The sequence below is a fragment of the Pleurodeles waltl genome, chromosome 7 (assembly GCF_031143425.1).
Source record: "Pleurodeles waltl isolate 20211129_DDA chromosome 7, aPleWal1.hap1.20221129, whole genome shotgun sequence".
Taxonomy (NCBI): Eukaryota; Metazoa; Chordata; class Amphibia; order Caudata; family Salamandridae; genus Pleurodeles; species Pleurodeles waltl.
In genome coordinates this window covers 782,908,571-782,935,265 of record NC_090446.1, presented here as the reverse complement: position 1 = coordinate 782,935,265, position 26,695 = coordinate 782,908,571, and the positions used below count along the sequence as shown (strand labels likewise).

General features: G+C 43.5%; 1 protein-coding gene across 1 annotated transcript in view; it reads left to right on the top strand.

Moving 5' to 3' along the window:
- The window catches only part of SLC4A9 (solute carrier family 4 member 9), a 369,779-nt gene extending 343,653 nt beyond the window's left edge, over nucleotides 1–26,126 (top strand). The window contains exons 20-22 of the mRNA XM_069199298.1: nucleotides 7,526–7,678; nucleotides 11,454–11,535; nucleotides 24,963–26,126. Of these exons, the coding sequence (XP_069055399.1) occupies nucleotides 7,526–7,678; nucleotides 11,454–11,507 (207 nt within the window). The 3' untranslated portion in view covers nucleotides 11,508–11,535; nucleotides 24,963–26,126. The remainder of the gene's footprint in view (nucleotides 1–7,525; nucleotides 7,679–11,453; nucleotides 11,536–24,962) is intronic.
- Nucleotides 26,127–26,695: the final 569 nt, after the last annotated feature.

Below are 26,695 nucleotides of genomic sequence, written 5' to 3'. Positions count from 1 at the left end.
TTCAGGGACCCCCAGTCCCTGCTCTGGCACGAAACTGGACAAAGGAAAGGGGAGTGACCACTCCCCTGTCCATCACCCCCCCCCCAGGGGTGGTGCTCAGAGCTCCTCCAGAGGGTCCCTGGGTTTTCCCATGTTGGATTCAAGGTTGGCAGGGAACTCCGGGAGCATCTGAGTGGCCAGTGCCAGCAGATGATGTCAGGTGACCAATCGTCCTTTCAAGGCTATTAAGGGTTCCTCCTTTCGGTGGTTCCTCAGATTCGGATTGCAAGACTCCAGCTGGAATCCTCTGCATCCTCCACTTCGACTTCTGACCGAAGAAACAGCATCTGGACTCTTCGGGACCCTACAAGCTGCTACAAAGAAGCAAGACGCGTCCTGCAACTTTCTAACTCTGGCTCCTTCCAGCAACTGCAACATTTCCCCGGCCGTGCATCCTCTAAGGACAGCCCGTCTTCAGCCTGCATCAGAAGGAAGAAGAAATCTCCCTTGGGGTGAAGGAGTCAATCCCCTGTTTCTGCAGGCACCAACTGCAATGACAACCGGATGCGTGGATCCCCTCTCCTGCTGAGCTGTGTGGATCCTGCATCACGGGTGATGGACTGAAGTGGTCCAGACGGTCCTCTCTTCTAGCTGTCCCACTTTGGTGGAGGTAAGACCTTGCCTCCCCACGCAAGACAGTACCCCCGTGTACAGCGTCTTTTGCAGCTGCCAAGGCTTGTTGGCATGCTTCCTCCAAGATCTTTGTGCATCTTGAAGCTCCAGCCCCCAGCACCCAATCCTGCGATGCACGGCTTCCTAAGTGGTTCTCTGGCGGCGTGGGAGCCTTTGTCGTAGTGCTTTGTGGGCCTCTTCTGCAACGTTCTTGTCCCCGGCCTGTGGGACTCGTGTGTGCGCTGTCTGGTGCTCTCTGTGTGTCTGAGGGCACCCTCTGACTACACCTCCTGGTAAGAGTCCACCTGGTCCATCCAGGTCCCCGGCAGCGCCATTTTCCACTAACTGTGAGCTTTGCGTCCACCAAGGCTTGTTGGCAGGCTCCGATGGCACAAACCCAAATGATATCCTCCATCCGCGTGGGACATCACTTGCAACCTTCAGGAACCCGACTATGGCCCTCATTCTGACCTTGGCGGGCGGCGGAGGCCGCCCGCCAAAGTCCCGCCGTCAGATTACCGTTCCGCGGTCGAAAGACCGCGGCGGTAATTCTGACTTTCCCGCTGGGCTGGCGGGCGGTCGCCTTCAGACCGCCAGCCAGCCCAGCGGGAAAGAGGCTTCCACGATGAAGCCGGCTCGGAATCGAGCCGGCGGAGTGGAAGCTGTGCGACGGGTGCAGTTGCACCCGTCGCGTATTTCACTGTCTGCGCAGCAGACAGTGAAATACATGTAGGGGCCCTCTTACGGGGGCCCCTGCAATGCCCATGCCAGTGGCATGGGCACTGCAGGGGCCCCCAGGGGCCCCGCGACCCCCCCTACCGCCATCCGGATCCCGGCGGTCCGACCGCCGGGATCTGGATGGCGGTAGGGGGGGTCGGAATCCCCGCGGCGGTGCAGCAAGCTGCGCCGCCGCGGAGGATTCAATGGGGCGGCGGTACACTGGCGGGACCCCGCCAGTGGTGCCGGTCCGACCGCGGCTTTACCGCCGCGGTCGGAATCCCCATTGGAGCACCGCCGGCCTGTCGGCGGTGCTCCCGCGGTCCTCCGCCCTGGCGGTCAAAGACTGCCAGGGTCAGAATGACCACCTATGTCTTCTTGGGTGCAGTACTGACTTTTCTTCTCCACCAGTGGTTCTCCTTTTGCACCTTCATCCGGGTTTGCAGGGGCTTCTGCTCTTCCTGGACTGTTCTGGGCTTCTTGGACTTGGTCCCCCTTTTCAACAGGTCTTCTTGTCCAGGAATCCACTGTTGGTGTCTTGCAGTCTCTTCTGGGTTTTGCATAATTCTTCTTCTCCTTTCTGTGTGTGATCTGGGAAACTTACTGTGATTTACTCCTGTTTTCCTGATTGCTGGGGTGGGTTGTGGTACTTACTTTTGGGCTTTTCTAGTACTACCAGCTCCCCTCTACACACTGAACTTGCCTAGGTGGGGGACTGACTTTCGCATTCCACTTTCTTAGTATACGGTTTGTGCTCCCCCTTGGCCCATTTCTAACTATTGTGATTTTCACTAATTGCACGGTTTTCTAACTGTTTTATGCCTATTTCTGCATACTAGTGTATATAATCTGTGTATTACTTACCTTGTAAGGGAGTATTGCCTCTATGGTATTTTTGGTATTTGTGTCACCAAAATAAAGTACCTTTATTTTTGTAACGCTGAGTGTTTTCTTTCAAGTGTGTGAGTACTGTGTGACTACAGTGGTATTGCATGAGCTTTGCATGTCTCCTAGATAAGCCTTGGCTGCTCCTCCACAGCTACCTCTAGAGAGCCTGGCTTCTAGACACTGACTACACTCCACTAATACTGGATAACTGGACCTGGTATAAGGTGTAAGTACCATAAGTACCCACCACACACCAGGCCAGCCTCCTACAAGGCTGTACAGCATATCATTATCCTGCAACTAAAGACAGTGTTCCATGAAAAGCCTGCCAGAAAGAGCATCTGGGGAAGACAGTATTGGTCCAAATGGACAATATGACTTCAATGTTTTACATCAACAAGCAAGGGGGACTCAATCCTTTGCTCTTTCAAAGCTAGTACAGCAAATCTGGAAGTGGTCAATACAGAGACAAATAGAGATAACAGCAGTTCATCTACCAGGCAAGGACAATGTGAAAGGGGACAGGCTGAGCAGACAAACATCATGCCCTCACAAAAGGGAACACAATCAAAGAATAATTTAAAAGATCTTCAGGAGCTGGGGAACTCCAAAAATAGATCTATTTGCAACCCCAAGGAATACAATATGTTGAAACTTTGCATCCAGACAACCATACCACCAATCCCTAGGGAATGCCCTGTCAATAGACTGGTCAAGGATATTTGCATACGCTTTTCCCCTGATACCGCTGATCAACAAATGCAGGAGAAGCAAGATGTCTCTAATATAAATTGCCCCTCAGTGGGGGAGGCAGACATGGTTTTCAGAGCTGTTAGAAATGGCACAATGGAACATTCTAAAACTGCCAATACAACAGGACCTGTTGTCAATGGAAGAAGGAAGAGTGCTACACAGGTCATCTAACTCTAACTGAAAACATAATGGCTGTTTTTAGAGAAGCAAGAAAGCAAACAACAAGAAAGTGCAACAGTGCTAAATGAAATGTTACTTTTTATGGTGTTTTAGGAGGGGTATGGAAAAACACGAAGGACACAAAGGTGTTAAAATATTTAGCACATCAACCCCGACTGCAAGTTAAGGTATGCATATTTGAAAGTACACTTAGCTGCAATATAGGCCTACACAAGAGGTCGCATAGGAAGAAGCTTCTTCAGAGTTCCAGTAATAAAACGGTTCTCAGGGGTTACAAGGAGAATTGCACAACTAAGTAAGATACCTGCACCCCCATGGAATCTAAATGTGGTACTAACACAATTAATGAAGGCGCCTTTTGAGACTTTACACAAAGATACATTAAAGATGCTCGTGCTAAAGACAGCATTCCTGGTGGCCATAACACCTCTTCGCAGGGCGAGTGAAATACAATCACTCACAATTCAAAAACCATATTTTCAAATTCACAAAGACAGAATTGTCAAGAGAACAGATCATCAGTTCCTACCCAAGGTAAATTCACTCTTCCACATAAATTAGACTATACAAATAGCACTTTTTTCCAAAATCCAAAAAATCAAGCTGAGAGCATTATACATGCTAGACGCAAGACACGATATATCGTACTGCATCGAAAAGACGAAGGCAAGCAGGAAGACTAAGTAATAGTTTGTCTCCTTTGCAGACAGCAATAGGCGGAATCTAATAACTAATGGGACAATTGCCAGATGGATCACACAAACTATTCAACTAAGCCACACAAGTGCAGGGAGACACTAAACTCAACTCTAAAGGCACACTCAACAAGGAAAAAAGGAGCAACCATTGCCTTTCTAGCAAATACACCTTTATAAGGTTATGCATGGCAGCAACATGGTAATCTCTACACACATTCACAAACCACTACAGCATAGACATTCAAATAAACAAGGATGCTCAGGTGGGACAAAAGGTGTTAAAACATCTGTTTACAAATTTAAGTCCATTGTCACTCCAACCACCGCAATTTTAACAGAACCGCTACAATATCAATGCACAGTATGTGAATCCAGAAAAGGTTTGCGCTGCAAAACAAATAGTTTCTTGCCTTCTTACCTATAGGTGTAGTTTTGCAGCTTGAAGAATTTTCTGAATTACCACTAACCCACCCACCTCCACAACGAAGATGGAAGGAGACAAAAAAGAATCTAAAGATGGTGACCAAAGGCATGGACCAATGGCTGCACTCCATTGTTACACAACGGATTAAACAAACAGTGCACTTGCTTTAAACCTTAATGCACTAACAACACCTTTATGGTGGGACAAGCACACCGAGCAGCCACACAGAGGTTAATGTGTGTAGCTCTATTAAATGTGTGTTTCCACGTAACAATTAAAAACAAACAATCCCCATTCAGTGAAATTCTGAGAGCAGTCTCACTCTTAGAATGTCCATCTTGGAAGCTATAGATAGAGGTCTACTGTCTTCAGCTGATCATTAACTAATCACAACGTACATGTGCCTGACTTTTACATGCTGATTTAATGACCATCGCTCTATCTTTACCTTGCCCTGTCTCCACTCTCCAATAATGCACAGGTCCATTTGCTGACTAGATGACTTGTGAGCAGATCACACTATCAGTGGAAGTCTTCGCAGTTCGGATGTGCCCGAAGTGGGGCCTGTGCACACTGTGTCACTGTAACTAATCTATACTTGGCTGATAAACCTTAACTAGTGCAAAACTGATCCTAGGTTGCTTGTGTTCTAGTTGAGGGAGGACCTGGCCTGGTAGTTAAAGCGGAACTGTTTCCAGTGTAGCATAGTTAAAACTGATTTGAATATAGCGGGGTCCAAAGTGAGGTGGTGTGGTGTGCAATAATGATGGACTGGGATGCAGCCTTAGTATTTACCAGTGGCTGAGGTTAATTCAGGCATTCCATTCATCACTCTTGTTTTGTACCTTAATGTGTCACTGTAAATGGGACAGGTACGCCCAGACATAGGTACCTGGCACACTGCGTGAGTGGCACTGATCTATAACTGGCTGATGAGCATTAACTAGGGTGTAACCTGTCCTGGGTTGGTTGTGTTCCGATTCACGGAGAACATGACTTTGCAGTTCAGATTGGACTGGTTCCACTGGATCAGGATCAAGGCTGATTTGTACATGGCTTGGACCATACTGAGATGGCATGGTGTGCAAAATAACAATGGACTGGGATGCAGCCCTGAGTTATTTACCAGTGGCTGAGATTCATTCAGGCATTTCATCCATCACTTTTTTGTATACTTTAATTTGTTGTCCTAGATGGGACAGGTATGTCCAGACGTGGGTCCTCAGCACACTATGGGGGTCATTCTGAACCCCGCGGGCGGCGGAAGCCGCCCGCCTGGCGGGAACCGCCAGAAGACCGTACCGCGGTCAAAAGACCGCGGCGGTCATTCTGACTTTCCCGCTGGGCTGGCCAAAAGGCCGCCCGCCCAGCGGGAAAGCCCCAGCAACGAGGAAGCCGGCTCCGAATGGAGCCGGCGGAGTTGCTGGTGTGCGACGGGTGCAGTTGCACCCGTCGCGATTTTCAGTGTCTGCCAAGCAGACACTGAAAATCTTAATGGGGCCCCCAGGGGCCCCACGACACCCGTTCCCGCCATCCTGTTTCTGGCGGTGAAAACCGCCAGAAACGGGATGGCGGGAAGGGGGTCGGAATCCCCATGGCGGCGCTGCTTGCAGCACCGCCGTGGAGGATTCCCTGGGGCCGCGGGAAACCGCCGGTTTCCCTTTTCTGACCGCGGCTGTACCGCCGCTGTCAGAATGGCCCCAGAAGCACCGCCAGCCTGTTGGCGGTGCTTCCGCGGTCGTTGGCCCTGGCGGTCCATGACCGCCAGGGTCAGAATGACCCCCTATGTCACTAGAACCAATTTATACTTGGCTGATAAGCCCCAACTAGGGCAAAACCAGTTCTAGGTTGCTTGTGTTTGCTTCAGGGAGGACCTGGCCTGGCAGCTCAGGCCTGACTATTCCCACTGGAGCAGGGTTTAATTTTCATGTGGTTGGGTCCAAACTGAGGTCGCATTGTGTGCAGAATAATGATGAGCTGGGATGCAGCCCATTATTTACCAGAGACTAAGAATAATTTGAGTTTTCCTGCCACACTTTTTTGTATACTCTGATATGTTGCCCTAAATTGGACAGGTATGCCCAGATGTGGGACCGGACACACTGTGTCACTGAAGCCTATCTATAACTGGCAGATAAGCCCTAACAAGGGTAACCTTGATCCTAGATTGCTTGTGTTCCGCTTCAGGGAGGACCTAGCCTGGCAGGTCTGGCTGTACTGTTCCCTTTGGAGCAGGGCCAAGACGGATTTGCATATGGCTGGGTACAAATTAAGAGGGCATGGAATGCAAAATAATGATGGACTAGGATCCGGCCCTGAAGATTTATTTGCTGCTGAGATTAAATCAAGCATTTCATGCATCCTTTTTTGTACACTTTAATGTGTCGCCCTAAATGGGAAAGGTATCCCCAGATGGGGGTCCTGTGCACACTGTGTCACTGGAACCAAGTCATACCTAGCTTATGAGCCCTAACTAAGGTGAAATTGATCCTAGGTTGCTTGTGTTCCGGTTAAGGGAAGACCTGGCCTGGCAGTTCGGGCTCGACTGTTCCCACTCAATCAATCAATCAGGAGGTTCTTGTAGAGTGCAAGATTTTCATCCCAGCAGGGTCTCCAGGCACTGAAGCAGAGTTGCGGTTCTTTCCCTGCTGTTGGTGGAGGTTGAAGAACCAGGTCTTGAGACGCTTTCTGAAGACCTCGGGGGAAGCGGAGGTGTGGAGGTGGAGGGAAAGTTCCTTCCAGGCTTTGGCAGCGAGGTGGGAGAAGGAGCACTCACAGAGGCACTCCGGGGAATGCAGAGGAGATAAGCGTGGGAGAGGGTAGTTCTCTGGTTGGTTCACTGAAGCAGGGTCAAGACTGATTTGCATTTGGCTAGGCTCAAACTGAGGTCACATGGTGTGCAGAATAATGATGGACTGGGATGCAGTCTGAAGTATTTACCAGTGGCTGGGATTAATTCAAACATTCCATTCATCATTTTTTGTATGCTTTAAAGATTCTAGAATCTGGTCGAGTCAATGTTCCTTGCTTCGTATTTAAACGATTTCTATTCACCTGCTCCTTTTATGTTTAGGTGTTGTTTTTAAACAATGTCGTGAGAAGCCAGGTTTTATGAATATTTGCCTATTAGGGAATATTAAAAAAAATGAAATAATTACATCAGTTTGCTAAATATCCATCCTAATAAGCTGATTTGTTGGTCTTGTAACAACAGTTACTGGCTTTGGTTGGAATACGGAAAGCAATGGAATGCATTTTCTCTCTCCATGACCTGAGCTGGCTGGATGATCTCATGCCCGAGAAAGAGAAAAAGAAAGAAGAGGATCAGCCCATGAAGCATGAACCAGATTCAATGGATAGCGAAGACGTAAGCACTGTGTTTACAAATTATGTAAATATGTTGTTAATGGCAATATTTCTCATGACTTTGTAACCTGTATTTCTCTGTCAGTGCTTTTGTTAAACAATAAGTCCGTGGACCCAAACTTTTTTTTAGGATCCCACTGCCCAAATGCTGCTACTTCTGAAAACCAAGGTGCCTAATCTTAATTCCACCTCATGCGTCTTTCTTCCACCATCCCACACTAAAGAGTTCTCTTAGTTGTTTTAGCATTTCTCAAAGATGTTTTTGATGTTTTCTGTAAATTCGGAGAAAAAACACAGGATGTCAATAAGATGAATTACCATAAAAGTGTAACAGATGTCTCTAAATAAATCTTTTACAAAATGCTGGAAGGCTACACAGGGTTGCTACAGAGGCCGAGCTGCATCATTAAATACTAGTAATGGCCATATTTTGTATTAAACGCTCTCTTTCACTCATTTCCCTCTCAGATATGGACCATATTGTAAACTCCTCTGAGATCTAATTTAGAGGAGGTCTTTGCTGTTTTCACTTGATCCATAAATAAAGAGTTGAGGGTGATAGGATGTCTACTGCAGATTGCAATTGCATTCAACTCCCTGCGGTTTATGCCTTTTTCATATTCACCATTTAGCTTGGGTATGAAAAATCTAGCAGCTTCTGCTAAAGAAACAGACAGACGACCAAAACATTTGGCAAATTTCTCTTCTAAATATACCTTCAGTATCAAAACGTCTTTGGGTGCTGATGGATACATTCCCCCTTCTGGAATCTGAACCCCGGGTTGCGGGTCAGTAGCACAGACATACACACAGAAGGGGTAAATTATCCGCTCCCTTCTGTCCGAAAACATCTCTGATGGCTTGTTATGGAGGAGGTACATATAGACATTCTCACTGTTCATGCAGAGTGAAACAGGTGAATCCTTAGCCATTTTCTCTGGCTGCAGTATTCCAAACCCAAGATGATAAATTTGCCTTGCCAGCTGATCTCTGGAATGGGCAACGTTACCTTTGTGGTTCATAATACAATGAGGAGCATTGCAGATAAAATTACATTCAAAGTTTAAGGATTGTATATGCCTAATCTCCACGGACATCAGAAAGAGTTCAGTTTCCCACCGTACATCTTTCGAGCAAAAGGTGTTCCATCTATTTCAAGTACTGGGTCTGCGGGGGTCATTTGAATTAGTTGAATTGAATGTTTTTCACAAAACCCTTTGTCAACAAAGCAGCAGCATCCTCCACAGAAGGAAACAGCAGGACTCCAGCCTTGCCTGCAAACTTACCATGACACACGGAGGATTGTGTCAGTAATCACTGCCAACAGTAAAGTAGAGAGGATACTAAAGATAGAATTTGATTTGTAGTACAAGCAAACCTGACTAGGTATTGATATTCTAGTATGACATACTTTAAAAAGGAAATCTTTTCACTGTGCATCTGTCCCTCTTCTGAAACCAGATGACCACTGTGACAACCAAGAATGCACAGGTGTTCATAATGGATCTTAGGTTACTGTTCTTCCCTGATCAGCCCTCACATAGCGACCAAAAGAAGAGCCTCTCTCTTTCCTTGTTGTTGTCGTACAAAATGGTGCATTGTTTGGTGTAGTTTTGGATCCACTATTACTCTTGAGATGGTGTCATTTAATTGGATGGACCTTCTAACTGTGGTAACACTATAATGATAGATTCCAAGAATAACGTTTTCCATACTTTGCTGCGGTATGATTTCATCTGGATTGTTTGCATATGTTACGCACATTTTGTCCGGGTTAGTAGGTAAGAGCTAATGCTGACACAAAGGATGGTCAATTCTGAGGAACATATTGCTGAATTGGCAGCTGCCTCTTTTTTCCATACTGTAGTTGTATTCCAATTGCTCAAAGAAAAAATATATAAAAAGAAACCTAACCCCCATCTGTTCTAATCATTCTGCTCTCTTGTGTCTTCTTTTACATTGTCCCCTCTTTTCTTGTAGTGGTGTGTGTCCCTTGGTCCAAGCGGTTAGACATTCAATAAACACATAACAAAAAGCCTGACTCACAAGTGTTTGTGCACTAAATAAAGACAGTAACTCCTCATCATGATTCAGACTTTTAGAACCATAAAGGACTCCAACCTCCAAAGCTGTAAAATCTGGAAGCAATCCAGATTTCCCACTGTGGTATGTTTAGTGTTGGGGCAGGAATGCATGGGTTGTCTGTGGTGCACAATGGAAATGTAAGGCACAAATTCACAAACTTGTGGGAATTCAAAAACATTTGACATGGCCCTTACCAGCATGGAAACAGCAGTTAAGTTTGTGTGTATTCACAAACTATCTTCCTACTATTATCCACCGTGAACAAATATGAGGTTTATTCCTGCCAGGGTAAGGGGTACATTTAATTTCATGTTGGAAATGGAAAAAGCCCACAAAATAGTTGGTGTGCAGGCAAAGGGGTTTCGATATGGAAAACACTGTTTTCCCAGTGGTGAAAAATGTGAACTGTAGCCATTGCATTTGCCCTGGTGCAGCACTTGTTCTTATGCAAGAGTGTACATATGTACAATTGGCACATGAGAAATGGGATTCAGAAAGGTCTACCATGGGTACACCGGGAGACTTGCAACTGTTGCAGATCTTTAAGTGGTAAAACTGCACTCATACAAGGGAGTGACCCTGTGGGTGCAGATTTACATGTGGCCTTTGAGAATCAGGTCCTTTGAGGGAAACTGGAAATTTACAGTAGTCACAGATTTCTAGGACTAATTCTGAGGATCTTAGTGAATCCCTAAAAAGTCAAAAATCTACTCCAAGTTTAGCAGGAAATCTATGGAAGTAATTTTTGCACATTTTGAAACCACACCAGCCCTTCTTATCAGCGTTCTCCAATTACACTTACTTGGTTTATCAAATTGCCTCTGCAATTGCTTTTATTAAATATAAAAATAACAAAGTATACATAAAAAGATTTTATAAAGACTTCCAGAGTCCAGTCCTACTAAGGATTTTCGCAGACCTAACGAATTCTCACTCCTGGAGTGTACTGAGTAAAGCAAGATTTTATAATGCTATTGATCAATGACACAGTATGATAGAAATGGGAACTACGTTGTTTACAATGTGTTCGACTTCTATTGTATACAAGAGAACGATTCAAGCAAGATATTATTTTCTACCTCCCTTCTCTGCTCAGTTAAATATGAAGTTAATATAGTAAAACGGCAATAGCATTTACTGGTTGGAATTACCTGCAAACTTAGAATTTTGAATCATCAGCCTTTGTTAATTATCAGTGGCACCGTAAACCACTCTTTTTGAGCATTTTCCCTATATTATTCTTGGGCTGCCTAAACTACAATCCTAACTTCATTCTAGACTATTTGAGGAAAGTGTTCTTGACACAGGGTTTTGGAAAGACTGCATTGTCCAATGAGTTATGATCGTGTGCTATACACGGGCTGGGGCTGAGATCTGAAAGCTGATTGTGTGCAATTTCACGTAGAGTAAACTTTCCTTTACATAATGGAAAGACAACTGTTAGTTATAGTTTTGTACCAACCACAAGTACCTAAGGTAATATCCAACTTCCCAATGACTGCTTCTTTGCTACACCGGATACTTTCACATCAACACCTTATCATATTAAAATCGGCCCACTGTTTTAAATTGTGGCAAGAAATATCTTTTCTAAATATGTTTTCTAACTGAAGCAAAAAGTCCCAAAAATATCTAGTATAATTGTTCTATTTCCGTCCTGCTAACACTGTTGTATGCTTTTTTATTTTCAGTCTGAATTATTATATCAAGAAAAGGCACCTGAAATCAATATTTCTGTGAATTAAAAGGTATTGATGTCATTTGAAAAATGAGGTGAGTACAGTTATTTGCACTGCTCCAATTAACACTTAAAAATGTATTCCCACAGAACAAGAGAGTTACTTCATACATTTTTCTGATTTTGTTACGTTTGCCTCACTTTCAAGAGCAGGTATTCACATGAAAGGTGTGTTTTCACATGACTGGATCAGTATGCCTACCTTTGAAAACATATTTCTTGTTCTATATTATTTCATACATAGTTATATAGTTTTTTTTAAATTCTAGGCAGAATAACTACTGATCGACTCCCAAAGGAAAATAACAGAAGTATTACCTCATTTCATGAACACCTTTAATTTGGCAAATATTGATGCAAACCTAGCCACTGTGGCATTGGGCATTTCCATAACTATGTATAACTCTAATATGATTGCAGTCTTAAAATTCACAGGAATTCCTTTCAGGAAAATGTGAGGTTTATTCTACTACCATATTAAGATACATTTGTAGTATATTTACTATACATTGGTATTTTATTTTCAAATTATTGAATGTCAAAATCATGCGGTACCAGAAGGTTATCACAAAGATCATAAATGAAAGCATTACAAACAGTAGAACAGAAAAAAGCTGAAAATTGAAATAGCCAGATAGAGGGCAGAAATTAATTTATATACCCAAAAACATTAAAGAACACACCATCACGACTAAATGATAAATAAAGGAGACTTAGAGGAAGAAAGCAAACATAATTAACAGAATAAGAAGAGCTAGGGTTTTATTTAAAAAAAAATATATATATATGTTCGGTGGCACTTGTAGCTGCAGATACACATGCTGGGCATTATCCTGCCATCTAGTGTTGGGCTCGGAGTGTTACAAGTTGTTTTTCTTCGAAGAAGTCTTTTCGAGTCACGAGACCGAGGGACTCCTCCCTTTCGGCTCAATTGCGCATGGGCGTCGACTCCATCTTAGATTGTTTTCTTTCCGCCATTGGGTTCAGACGTGTTCCTCTTCGCTCCGTATTTTGAATCGGGAAAGTTAGCTAAATATCGAAAATTTGACGGTATTGTTCGCGCTCGGTACCGGTTTAGTGTTAGCGTATCGACACCGATAGTAGAAGCGCTCCGGCGGCCCTTCGGGGCTTCCGCTCTTCAGCGGGGCCTGGTCGGCCCGACCGCATCCATTGATGAAACTAATGGACCGGACCCCCTTCCGCTTCTTTCCGAAGTGCCACTCGAAGTATCCCTGTACAGACCAACACTTGGTCTGTAATCTGTGTTTATCACCAGAACACAGGGAGGATACTTGTGAGGCCTGTCGGGCGTTTCGATCAAAAAAGACCCTATGTGATCGAAGAGCGAGAAACTTCAAATGGCGTCGACACCGAGAGAACAACTCGTCGTCGACGAGGAGGGAAGAATTTCCATCCAGGGGACGGACTCTGACGAATCGGAAAGCGAACGACCCACAACGGTGCAGAAAACAGTGAGTAAAACTGCCCCGTCCAAAACTCACACAAAGATCGTAAAGGCCAAGGGGATGCCACCGCCAGCAGGCCATGGCTTAACCCATCGAAAAGAAGGTGACCAAACATCGGCACCGAAAAAGGCCAAAGAATTGCTGAAGACATCCGACTCCGGTCGAGATTCAGGCACCGAACGATCTCGGCACCGAGAGTTCGACTCACCCAAGGTGAGAAAAGTAATGTCGGTACCGAAAAAGACTTTCTCGGAAGCATCGGTACTGAAAAAAGCGGCTTTGGAGCCGAAAAGAAGCTCTTACACAGAAGAGCAAGGACTTTCCAGCCAAATGCATGAAAAACACAGATTTGAGCAGGAAATAAGTATGGACCATACGCAAAGGAGGTTGCATATCCAGAAAGAAACTAGAAAAATACAAACTCTTCCTCCAATCAAAACCAAAAGAAAGCTGGCATTTCAAGAGTCAGAAATGCAGCCAAAGGCGAAAGTGGCCAGAGATAAAACCCCACCACCGAGGTTTTCGCCACAACCTTCCCCACTACACTCACCACAGCTGTCCCCGGTAACAACGCCTCCAATGGAGTCACCTACGCATACAGGGATGACACAGGATGATCCAGATGCATGGGACTTATATGATGCTCCAGTATCAGATAATAGCCCAGATTGTTACCCAACAAGGCCGTCACCTACAGAGGACAGTACTGCATATACACAGGTACTATCAAGGGCAGCTACGTTCCACAATGTTCCACAATGTAGCAATGCATTCAGAGCCAATAGAGGATGATTTCCTGTTCAACACCTTGGTATACACCCACACTTCCTACCAGAGACTGCCAATGCTCCCGGGCATGCTCAAGCAAAACAAGCAAAACAGGTATTCCAGGAGCCAGTTAAAGGAAGGGCTATCACACCTAGGGTGGAGAAAAAAATACAAGCCGCCCCCAACGGACCCTGTGTTTATAACACAACAACTTACACCAGACTCAGTGGTTGTAGGAGCAGCAAGAAAGAGGGCAAACTCTCAATCGTCAGGAGACGCTCCACCACCTGACAAAGAGAGTAGGAAGTTTGATGCAGCGGGCAAACGAGTGGCAGCACAGGCAGCCAATCAATGGCGGATCGCAAACTCACAAGCCCTACTGGCTCGCTACGACAGGGCACACTGGGACGAGATGCAACATATTATACAGCACTTGCCCAAAGAACACCAGAAACGGGCCCAACAGGTTGTGGAAGAAGGACAAGCAATATCCAACAACCAAATAAGGTCCGCATTAGACTCGGCAGACACAGCAGCACGAACAGTCAACACCGCGGTAACCATTCGCAGGCATGCATGGTTACAAAGCTCAGGATTCAAGCCAGAAATCCAACAAGCTGTGTGAAACAAGCCTTTTAACCAAGAACAATTGTTTGGGCCGGAGGTGGACACAGCAATTGAAAAATTAAAGAAGGACACGGACACGGCCAAAGCCATGGGTGCGCTCTACTCCCCACAGAGCAGAGGCACATTTAGAAAGCCACACTTTAGAGGGGGGTTTCGTATGCAAACACCAGAGCCTTCCACCTCGCAAACCAGACCCACCTATCAGGGACAATTCCAGAGAGGAGGGTCATATAGGGGCGGACAATTCTCAAGAGCAAGGGGAAAATTCCAAACACCTAAGACAAGTCAAACCAAACAGTGACTTCAATGTCACAAAACCCCAACACTTAACACCAGTGGAGGGGAGACTTACTGCATACTACCAAAACTGGACACACATAACTACGGACGCATGGGTCCTAGCCATTATCCAACATGGTTATTGCATAGAATTCATAAATTTCCCGCCAGATGTGCCCCCAACGGCACACAATATGTCCAAACAACACTTAGACCTGTTACAACTAGAGGTCCAAGCATTGTTACAAAAACAAGCAATAGAGTTAGTACCCAACCATCAGAAAGGAACAGGTGTCTACTCACTATATTTCCTAATTCCAAAGAAAGATAAAACGTTAAGACCCATATTAGACCTCAGAACGCTGAATCTCTTCATCAAGTCGGATCACTTCCACATGGTAACACTTCAAGACGTGGTTCCCTTACTAAAAAAAGAGGACTACATGTCAATGTTAGATCTCAAGGATGCATACTTTCACATACCCATACATCCTTCTCACAGAAAATACTTAAGGTTTGTAATACACGGCGTGCACTATCAATTCAAAGTGTTACCGTTCGGGATAACAACAGCCCCAAGGGTATTCACAAAATGCCTTGAAGGAGTAGCCGCTCACATAAGGAGACAGCACATGCATGTATTCCCTTAGTTAGACGACTGGTTAATAAAAACCAGCACTCAACAACAGTGTCTTCTTCACACGCAATACATTATAGAAACTCTACACAAACTAGGATTTTATATAAATTACCAAAAATCACATCTGCAGCCATCCCAAATACAACAATACTTGGGAGCAACACTCAACACACAAAAATCGATTGCCACTCCAAGTCCACAAAGGGTACAAGCGTTCCAAAATATAACATTAAACATACAGCCAAACCGACACTACCAAGTAAGGTTTGTAATGAAACTTCTAGGCATGATGTCTTCATGCATAGCCATTGTCCCAAACACGAGATTACACATGCGGCCCTTACAACAGTGCCTAGCAAAACAATGGACACAAGCACAGGGTCAACTCCAAGATCTAGTGTTGGTAGACCGCTAGACACACTTCTCACTTCAATGGTGGAACCCTATAATTTTAAACCAAGGGCGGCCATTCCAGGACCCAGTGCCTCAAGACGTGAGCACAACAGATGATTCCATGATGGGGTGGGTGAGCACACCTCAACCAGCACAGCATACAGGGACAATGCGACAATCAACAAAAACAACTGCACATAAATCATTTAGATATGTTGGCAGTGTTTCTAGCATTAAAAGCATTTCAACCACTGATAGCCCACAAACACATTCTTGTCAAAACCGACAACATGACAACAATGTATTACCTCAACAAACAAGGAGGGACACACTCATCACAACTGTGTCTCTTAGCACAGAAAATTTGGCATTGGGCAATTCACAATCACATTCGCCTAATAGCACAATACATCCCAGGCATTCAGAACCAGTTGGCCCACAATCTCAGTCGAGATCACCAACAAACACACAAATGGGAAATTCATCCCCAGATCCTACAAGATAACTTTCTACGCTGGGGAACACCACAAATAGACCTATTCGCAACAAAAGAAAACGCAAAATGCCAAAACTTCGCGTCCAGGTACCCACACCCTCAGTCCAAGGGCAATGCGTTATGGATCAGTTGGTCAGGGATATTTGCTTACGCTTTTCCCCCTCTCCCACTCTTTTCTTATCTCGTAAACAAACTAAGTCAAAACAAACTCAAACTAATACTTATAGCACCAACCTGGGCTCGCCAACCGTGGTACACAACACTGCTAGACTTATCAGTAGTACCTCACATCAAATTACCAAACAGGCCAGATCTGTTAACGCAACACAAACAACAGATCAGACACCCAAATCCAGCATCGCTCAATCTAGCAATCTGGCTCCTAAATTCTTAGAATTTGGACATTTAGTCCTTACACAAGAATGTATGGAGGTCATTAAACAAGCTAGAAAACCCACTACAAGGCATTGTTACGCAAACAAATGGAAAAGATTTGTTTACTACTGCCACACTAATCAAATTCAACCAGTACATGCTTTCGCAAAGGACATTGTAGGCTACTTATTACACTTACAAAAGTCTAAGTTAGCATTCTCTTCAATTAAAATACATCTCACAGCAATATCTGCCTATTTGCAGATTACACATTCAACATCGCTTTTTAGAATTCCAGTCATCAAAGCATTTATGGAGGGACTAAAAAGAATCATACCCCCAAGAATACCACCAGTACCTTCGTGGAACCTTAATATTGTATTAACACGACTCATGGGACCACCATATGAACCCATGCACTCTTGTGAGATGCAATACTTAACTTGGAAAGTGGCCTTTCTAATAGCTATCACATCACTTAGAAGAGTAAGTGAGATACAAGCATTTACTATACAAGAGCCCTTTATACAAATACATAAACATAAAGTGGTTCTCCGTACAAATCCCAAATTCTTACCAAAAGTCATATCGCCGTTCCACCTAAACCAAACAGTGGAACTCCCAGTCTTCTTTGCACAACCGGACTCAGTAGCCGAAAGAGCCTTACATACATTAGACATAAAAAGAGCACTAATGTATTACATTGACAGGACAAAACAATTTCGTAAAACAAAACAATTGTTTGTAGCCTTCCAAAAACCTCATGCAGGTAATCCTGAATCCAAACAAGGCATTGCCAGATGGATAGTTAAATGTATTTAAACTTGCTATATCAAAGCAAAAAGAGATCTACCTATTACACCAAAAGCGCATTCCACTAGGAAAAAAGGCGCCACAATGGCTTTTCTGGGGAATATACCTATGACTGAAATTTGTAAGGCAGCCACCTGGTCTACGCCTCATTCATTCAGGAAGCATTACTGTGTAGATGTGTTAACAACACAACAAGCCACAGTAGGACAGGCTGTATTAAGAACATTATTTCAAACAACTTCAACTCCTACAGGCTAAGCCACCGCTTTTTAGGGGAGATTACTGCTTCTTAGTCTATGCACACCATGTGTATCTGCAGCTACACATGCCACCGAACGGAAAATGTCACTTACCCAGTGTACATCTGTTCGTGGCATGAGACGCTGCAGATTCACACGCGCCCTCCCACCTCCCCTGGAGCCAGTAGCCGTTGTTAGTTGAATAAGAATTGAAAATTTGTAAATAGATATTATTTTAATACACATTATGTACATACACACCTACTCCATTGCATGGGCACATCTAGTATACTCTCAACTCCTACCTCACCCTCAGTGGGGAAAACAATATAAGATGGAGTTGACGCCCATGCGCAATGGAGTCGAAAGGGAGGAGTCCCTTGGTCTCGTGACTCGAAAAGACTTCTTCGAAGAAAAACAACTTGTAACATTCTGAGCCCAACACTAGATGGCAGGATAATGCACAGCATGTGAATCTGCAGCGTCTCATGCCACGAACAGATGTACCCTGGGCTTCAGTACCATGAAAGTCCTCTAGCATAAGGCATTGTGGTTGATGCCATTCAGACATTCTGATTTTTTGGACCTGATTCTCTGCCTCTGTCAGGATTGTATGAGTGTTTTATGCTAAAATCAGTTCCCAATGCATAGGTCTGTGTTGCCATGATGTGTAGGAGTTTATTTCCTCAGATGTATGGTCAAAGGTAAAAGAGTGTCCTTTCATTAACTAAACCTTGTATGAGTGTCCAGAATTATGTGTATGCATCTATTCAATGGTCTTTTCTACAACTACAAGCAACACCCTTCAATAAAAGTACAAACATCCTGAGTTTTCTGTACATTTTGTGTGCGAAAACTGTGATTGTAGCATACGTAGAACATCTCAAAATGTAAAAATAATGACCCAGAAAAGAAGACATTTAAATTCTCAGTGGGGTTCTGAATAAAGTATAAAAATGTTTTATTTCAAATAATTGTAAACTGAAGAACACTAATGCAAAGGAATTGCGGTTGATGCCATTCAGACATTCTGATTTTTTGGACCTGATTCTCTGCCTCTGTCAGGATTGTATGAGTGTTTTATGCTAAAATCAGTTCCCAATGCATAGGTCTGTGTTGCCATGATGTGTAGCAGTTTAATTCCTCAGATGTATGGTCAAAGGTAAAAGCGTGTCCTTTCATTAACTAAACCTTATTTGAGTGTCCAGAATTATGTGTATGCATCTATTCAATGGTCTTTTCTACAACTACAAGCAACACCCTTCAATAAAAGTACAAACATCCTGAGTTTTCTGTACATTTTGTGTGCGAAAACTGTGATTGTAGCATACGTAGAACATCTCACAATGTAAAAATAATGACCCAGAAAAGAAGACATTTAAATACTCAGTGGGGTTCTGAATAAAGTATACACATTTTTTATTTCAAATAATTGTAAACTGAAGAACACTAATGCAATTACACATTAAAACAGTTCTTGACGCCACTAATGCCGGCATGCACAGAGCTCACATAAAATGTATCTTTACAATTTGACTTTTAGTACTATGGTTCTGTATCAGAGTGTGTTGCTGGTAAACTGTGACTGATTCCAGGGCATTCCAATAATCTTACTCTGGAGCCAAAGGAAGAAGTACAACTATGCAGGAAGGGATAACACTTGCAGAGTGAAACAGGTACTCAGCAGCATAAGAAAGGTAAGAAACAGAAAAAATACAGAAAGACTAAGGCCCTGATTTTGAGTTTGGCGGACAGGAACACCAGTCCGCCAAACTCCCGACAGGGTGGCCCCCACTGTAGTTGCAACCTCCCCACCAGCCCCATTATGACTTTCCCGCTGGGCGGACGGGTGGAAATGCTTGGTCAGCCCAGCAGGAAAGTGGTGGCAGCATTGTCGTTGGCTCGTAAGCCAGAGAGGGCACTAGCACCCACATAATTCACATTGCACAGCAGAGAGTGCCCATTACGAGGGTGCTGGACTGGGGGGTCCCTGCACTGCCCATGCCACAGGTTCCCTTGTGGCCCCCTGCACCTGTTCTCTGCCAGCCTTTTCATGCAGTGAAACCGCAATGAAAAGGCTGGCGAAGAACCAGGTTGTAATCAGCAGGGCAGCCTTGCGAGCAGCGGCACACTGGCTGATTGCAACCTGCCGTCACCCTGTCGGGACCACTGTTCCTGGCGGAGACAGCCTTCTCCAGGGTCGTAATATGGCAGACTGACCACCACAGCAGCGGCAGACCTCCACCATGTGTCTGGCAGTAATTAGGCCCTAAATACCAAGAAAAGGGTCAAAACAATAGAGGTTACGGGACATAAATCCAGCTGTGAACAGATCATCTGAGAAGGAGCCAGAATCATTGCTATGCCAGATGCTCATGCATACTCTCGATAATACTTATACTGACACAGTCTCTAATGACTTGGACTTGTTACTAGCTTTGGTCCTAGAGTGGCTGTTGAAGTATAACAGGTGTACTCAGACCTGGAAGGGTTCCCCATGCTCTGGTGAAAGCATGCTTGCAACTTCCACTGACCTGTATGCCATTCCTTTCACTATTGCTTCATTATGTGTCCCCTCATGCCTCTCATTGGAAAGTATCCAATGTTTCATACGCTGACCCCAAGTGACTCTTTATGTGTGCATGTTGGGACGTGACAGAACGTCACATTCGAACTAGGAGCAAATTGCCCCCATACCATGGAGACCTTCTATTTATGGGAATACCTATGTTGATTACCGATTCAGGTTTCGTTACTCACTGTACTCTAGCTAATGCACCTGTGTGATATACTCCCTATAAATACTCGAATGTACCATTAACATACTAAGAGTACTTGCTGAAGTGTCAGGACTTTTATGACCCTATAAAATGGGGCCCACTTATGCTGCCATGGCAGACATGGCTGGTGTTGGCTGGGTACCCCCCTCACTCAGCCAGATTTTGCCCAACAGGTTAGTCAAGCTATGCTAGAGAAATTACTGACAGCTGAGACCTAATAATTATGTTATGGAACCCCTTGTTCTCGTGCCAAAAGGTACATCTACACACACCAGTAATGCACATACCATACATGCTTTGGTGGGAAAATATCCAATAAACAAGAAGAGATTCCCTTCTAGAACTCACACATACCACACCAGTTAGATGCAGTCAGTCCACATCCTAACCATCAAGAAAAAACACAGAATTATGATCATGTGCCTTTCTATATGGATGAAGCCTCCTTAAGCACAATGTACACGCTGAGGCCACTTACCTACAAATGTTTTTCACCACCATACATGGTTTACCAACTATAACCATCACACCAGATGTTCCATAACAAATCCAGGAGCAACATAGGATGATTCCAGCTATGTTGCTTGACGCGCACTTGAGTGGGAACTATAAAAGAGTTTCTGGGTTTATTTTGGGTAACAAAATTAAAAGCACCTCTGCTAGTGATTAAACAGAGACTTGTGACTAAGCCTCAAGTGGAAAGGGAAATATAGTTGCACACAATAATATCACAGCTCTGTTACTTCATTCGGAAGGGGCACTTTTGGATCCTAACTGTCACCACTTCATCTTAAACCAAAACAGAGGCAACCTCTAAAGATGAAGTGCAGGACTAGAGAAAATTATCCTGAAAATATTCAGGGAGAACATGGGCAGATCTTCTCAGAGGAGATCCAAATTGTAGGACGTCGAGTCCCTTGTGGAATATAAATTTAGAAATAAAACCCCCAGAAAGAGATGGACATTCTGATGAGCACTTCCCAACAGCTGCAAGATGTAGGGTATAGTAGATGCTCAGACAGCCACTGCGAATATATACAAAGCAGACAACACATATGAGTATTCTTCTTGAGAGAAACATCCAGACAAGTGACCAGCCTGAGAGCAGGACACAGATGCTGCTGGTAAAATGGAAGAGAAGGGTTATGATCAGATAGCCCACTTTAAGTACAAAATGGTTGCTGGCATAGCCATCAAAGAAAGTCCTCCAAAGAACAAGGCATGGATGGAATCATTGGTAGACAGTGCATCAAAAATTCCAGGGGAGAATGCTTCAGTTATGATGTACTCATCTCTGTGTGCATCTATCATAAATTGTAGGAGCTGATTCTCCTCGGTTATATCATATGCTTTTGACAAATGCACCCAACATACACATTTAATAGGCCTTTTTATGTCTGTTTGAATTTGGGTTATATAAATCTGATCTGCTGTATGTGATTGTGGGAGACCAAGACGGAAATATGGCTTCAGAGGCTTGTATCGATGAGTGATGTCTTTATTAACTTTTTTCTTTTCAAGTTATATTATTAGCATGTTTCTCAAGTTGAGATAATAATATTCAGAAACACAGTAATATGGTCTGCTTTTTCCATGTCTGGTCTGGCCTTGGAAATAAGCTTTAGCTGGCTACACTCCAAAACAAAGCAAGCTTGGGCACTCACTGACAAACATCTGTTTGAACCTGCATACCATCTGCCTCAGTGATAAGACTGAACGGTATATGCACTGTGATTCTACCACCCTTACCAGAATCCAAGAGGACTAGTTAGGCTTCTATTGATGGTGGTAAATCTCACTCACCATGTGGCTGATTCTCTTCAGCTGGACCTCAAAAGCTTAGCTTCCAGCTCACTCTTGTTCAGTACATTTCTCTCACTGAGCAGAAAACCCCTCAAGAATCAGCAGTTTCCGTCAATTCAGATTACTATGAAAATTGTGAAGGACAAGAGACTCTGCTCTTGTATGAACGTCATAATGGTAGGCATTGTCAGGCAATGGATATTACTGATGGAACATCCATCTCCGGTTCCAGGCAACATGCAACTCCATCCACATCCTTCCTCTCATAAATATCAATGCAATTCTGCTGAAAGATTTCATCTATTGGACTGAAGTCAATTACAACTGAAGCCCCAGGACCATATATTTGTTCACTGGAAACTGATGCCATTATACAAAGGTTGTAAAAGTGCTGTGTCTTATGAAGACACTGACCCCTTTTTGGGTACAGATAATTACAAAAGTAATTGTGTGTGAAATACGTGTCTACACAGGATCGGATTTCCAAATTGTTTAATAATTATCATACCCTTGCAGTTTCCCCCTGATAAATTCCAGCAGATCAAACGTGACAAAAGTTATTGGGGAAAAATGACCCAGAAAAAACGTGGAATTCAGCGTGTTAAAAAACGATTCAATTTTTATGCCTCATTTCCTGATAAAAAATCGGAATAAGTGATATTTACGATATGTGGTAAGGCGGTCACCATGGGTTAATGGTATTTACCATGCCTGGTAAATACTCCACCCTATTCCGACAATCTTTAATGAGGGCCTGAGCTGGTTAAGAAATTCCTATGTTAAAAGCAGCGATGAATCACTGTGGAGTGCATTATAACAGCGCGCCAACTAAGCAGATTATCAGAAAGAAAGGACACATCCAGCCTGGTACTGGCCAGAGAGAGAGGCAAAACCGAGCTGCTCCGTAATCTACTACTTAGGCAATGCATACATGGAAGTACGAAAATACTCAGAAATTAGAACACATTAAAAACCGTTTTCCCAAGCAAACAATAATCAATAGCACAACAAATTACATATTTGTGAATTTATGGCAATGATGTCACACATAAGACAGTTGCTTGCTCGAACAGTTTGATCTGCCAAGTTAATTAATATGTGCCTTTATTTCAGTGCTACATACCAGTGCTTAGCCTTTTTCTAAGTGCTTCTGGCTTTGGTAGATTGGAAACTGAGGTAGGTACAGGGACAAAAACACATTTGTCACGGATCACACATTTTTCTTTCAATGGGAAACAGGATTTGGATCAATGTCTCCTGGATCCGCAGCAAATCATTTTTAGCATGATTAACTACTAAGTTATCCAAAGTTTGTCAGTTAGTTTTGAAGACATTACTGGTGTGTACCTAGCTTTTTCTGTGTGTTTGGCTGGCCCAAGCGCACTCCCCACTGCTCGTCACCCTGTGGACCCGCCCCATTACAAGAAAACGATAATAAACACAGTTTATTATTGTATGCTTGTAAAGGTTTTGCAGCTGCTGCTGCTGCCAGGAGGGCAACACTCCTCCACCCTAACGGAGGGTCCACCCCTGTCCAAATTGTTGCCTAATACAAGATCTGTGGCCGAAGAAAATAAAATAGGGGCAAACTATTGAAACGCTGGATAAGACTTCTTAATCCAAAAAGTCTGGCAGGTTTGTGCTTCGTGGTTAGGTAAATGGTTGTTTAATGAGGATTGATTCCATGAAGTCTGAAGGACTGTAAACAACATGAATGGCATTATTTCCCTGCCTCTAGTGCAAGTGATGTGTCCTTACTTACAGTATTTGATTGGCAATTTTCTCCATAAGGCTGTTACAGATTAGAAATTATTGTTTAAATCCCCCCAAAGATACCTTTCCACAGTTAATCAATTTTCTTTGTCACTGTAATGTTTAATGAAGGATAGATAGATCTTTCTTCGAGGCTGCAGAGGAAACACAAAGTTCTCTGATCCCTCTAAAAAGGATATTGGAGAAGATGCCTTCCAGGTAAATATTGTAGCACAACGAGGGCTTGCCACATTATGTATTGGCTGCATGTGTCTAATCTTGTCACTGCATATTACCTTTTCAAATAACAAGGTGCTTTGCAGATACTTGCGAGTGAACTTTAATAAATACTGTCTTTAAAATAAGTAATACCAGAACAGTGTGACAATTATTTACTGCTTCACTGTATCAAATTATTTCGATTCAAGCATGGATTATGCCTTCCGAGCATTAGTAACAGTGAATGGAGATGTTTGTTTTTGTATTGATAAAGGCCTAACAGCATTTCATGCTACATATCCACAAAATATTTTCATCCCTCTAAATCAGAGGTCTCCAAAGTTTTTAATGCCACGCCCCCCAGTTGAAAAATAAAAATCATTGGGGCCCCCTCAGAATTTTTCACAATTATTTTATAAACATGGCAATGTTTAAATATGTCTAAACCTATTTAAACATTGCAGTTAAGTACTGTTACCTTTTTAAAACTGCAATAACATGCTTCTGCTTAAAACAAAGGCATGTTATTTGTATAATATTTATTTTGGCCAGAGTCTGGGGCCCCCCCTGGGGTCACTTGAGGCCCCCCTAGGGGGGCCCGCCCCCAGTTTGAAGACCTCTAATATGTTCTTCGAATAAAGGATCTCAAAATGCTTATTTGTCCATCCATCAAACTTACTACTTTCTTCAAAGTATCTGTGGCCTTACAATGCAGGGGCTTGTAGAGTTCCAAATATTTCAGTTATGCATAAACTGCGTTGTGTGTTCATTTATGTGAGTATTTATTTGTATGTGCTTTTTATTCTTTTCAGGGTGTTTTATGAAGGCTGATAAAGTAATGCAGCCTGGTCCCATTGGAGCCGATGTTACTGAACTGGGAGCCTCTGCGAAAGGGACAGGTCCCAAAATCTGTCTGAACCTTAAAGGACCTGCAATGTTAAACATTCCGTAGGTTTGTCCTTACGGCAGTGATTTCTTTTAGTGTTTGGACTTAATCAGAGGCAGATGGATAGGACTATTGCACCCAACGACTGAGCTTATGGATGAGGACACAGGAACAAAACAGAAGTGGATAATTCGATCTTCATGAGTTCTTGCTCCCCATATTTCCACTGTATGTGTTCCACCATGGATGCAGGAAGGAAAGCCCATGGTGAGATATGTTAAACTTTCGCCCAAGATGGAACCTTGGAAGGAATATTATTCCAAGCTGAACTCAAGGACCCAGCGAAGGACTGATAATTCCTTTTCTTGGGTGTTGAAGAGACAGGTAGCTAGACTTTCTGGCTTACTTCAAGAGATCCTTTCATCTGGAAACCTACCACAGAACAAAGAAGACCTCCCAGACAATGTATTGACAAAAATGTCTAGTTCTGCTGCTTTACCTTCATCTTTCTGATAACAAACTTTTTTTACTTATTAATAAATTTGTGTGTACCATAACGTTGTATATTTGTGGAAATTTTGCCAAAGTAATACTTATACATGGGAATGAGATAATTTGATTTTAAGAAACATTACATTTATTCAGTAAAGTTCCTGAACATGATCACTTGGTGACGATTTTGATCATTGTAAATTGCACTGTTATCTTAAATGATTTCTTGGTACCAGCCATGAAATAATAATAGTTCTGCCTGTTTCACACAGCCTTAGGGAAAGTGGCAATTTCAGAAAGGCATTTAGAATTGAAATATAACTGTAGCACTAACCTCCCAGAGAAAGAGAAATAACGTCTGTTATTTGTTAATAACTGTTCGATCGAACGTTCTTTAATGTTTTCTGTTAGTCCCACCCAGCTCATTCATCAGAAGAGGGAAATTATACAGCTATGTGGACATTATATGTGATCTAGAGCAACTGCAAATTCAAACCCTTCTTCTCCGTGGCAGACGTATGCACAAGGTGACTGCAGTCACCAGAGAATGCATCATTCATGAATAAACATTTAAAAAACACATTTCTGTAAAGTGTCATCTGTGTCAGGAAGCAAATAATTTCATATGCTCCTACAGATTGTCAAAGAGCAATACAAGTGTATGCCCATTTCAGGGCTATTAAAATGGATTCGGGTAAGCTGAAGGTCAGGGAAGCTGTGCATCACTTACTCAGCGTACCAATTATATAAAAGGACTAACAGAAACCCTGTCTCTTTCAGTGAAAGGTTAGGGTAAATATGGGAAAACAGGAGAGGCAATGGTACTCAGACTTCCCTCTGTCAACTGTGGTAGTCTGTTGGACTGGACACAGTGTGCAAGAGAGAACACATCAGGAATGCATTAAACACTGTGATATTACTTCTCACGCTCATCCCTGTACCTGTGTGACTTTCCAGTGGAATAGAACTCAAAAGACCATGTGGCTGAATTATGGAAAGTGGCACTGCACTGAGTGCAGAGCCATTTTCCCTGCGGCCCTTTGCGCTCCTCTACCGCCCCCATGTGTGCGCCATATTTAAAATTCGGTGCACCATGGCACAGGGTTTGGGGCAATAGCGTCATTTAATGTGACGCCATTGATGTACTCTGCAGGAGTAGCGTCAAAA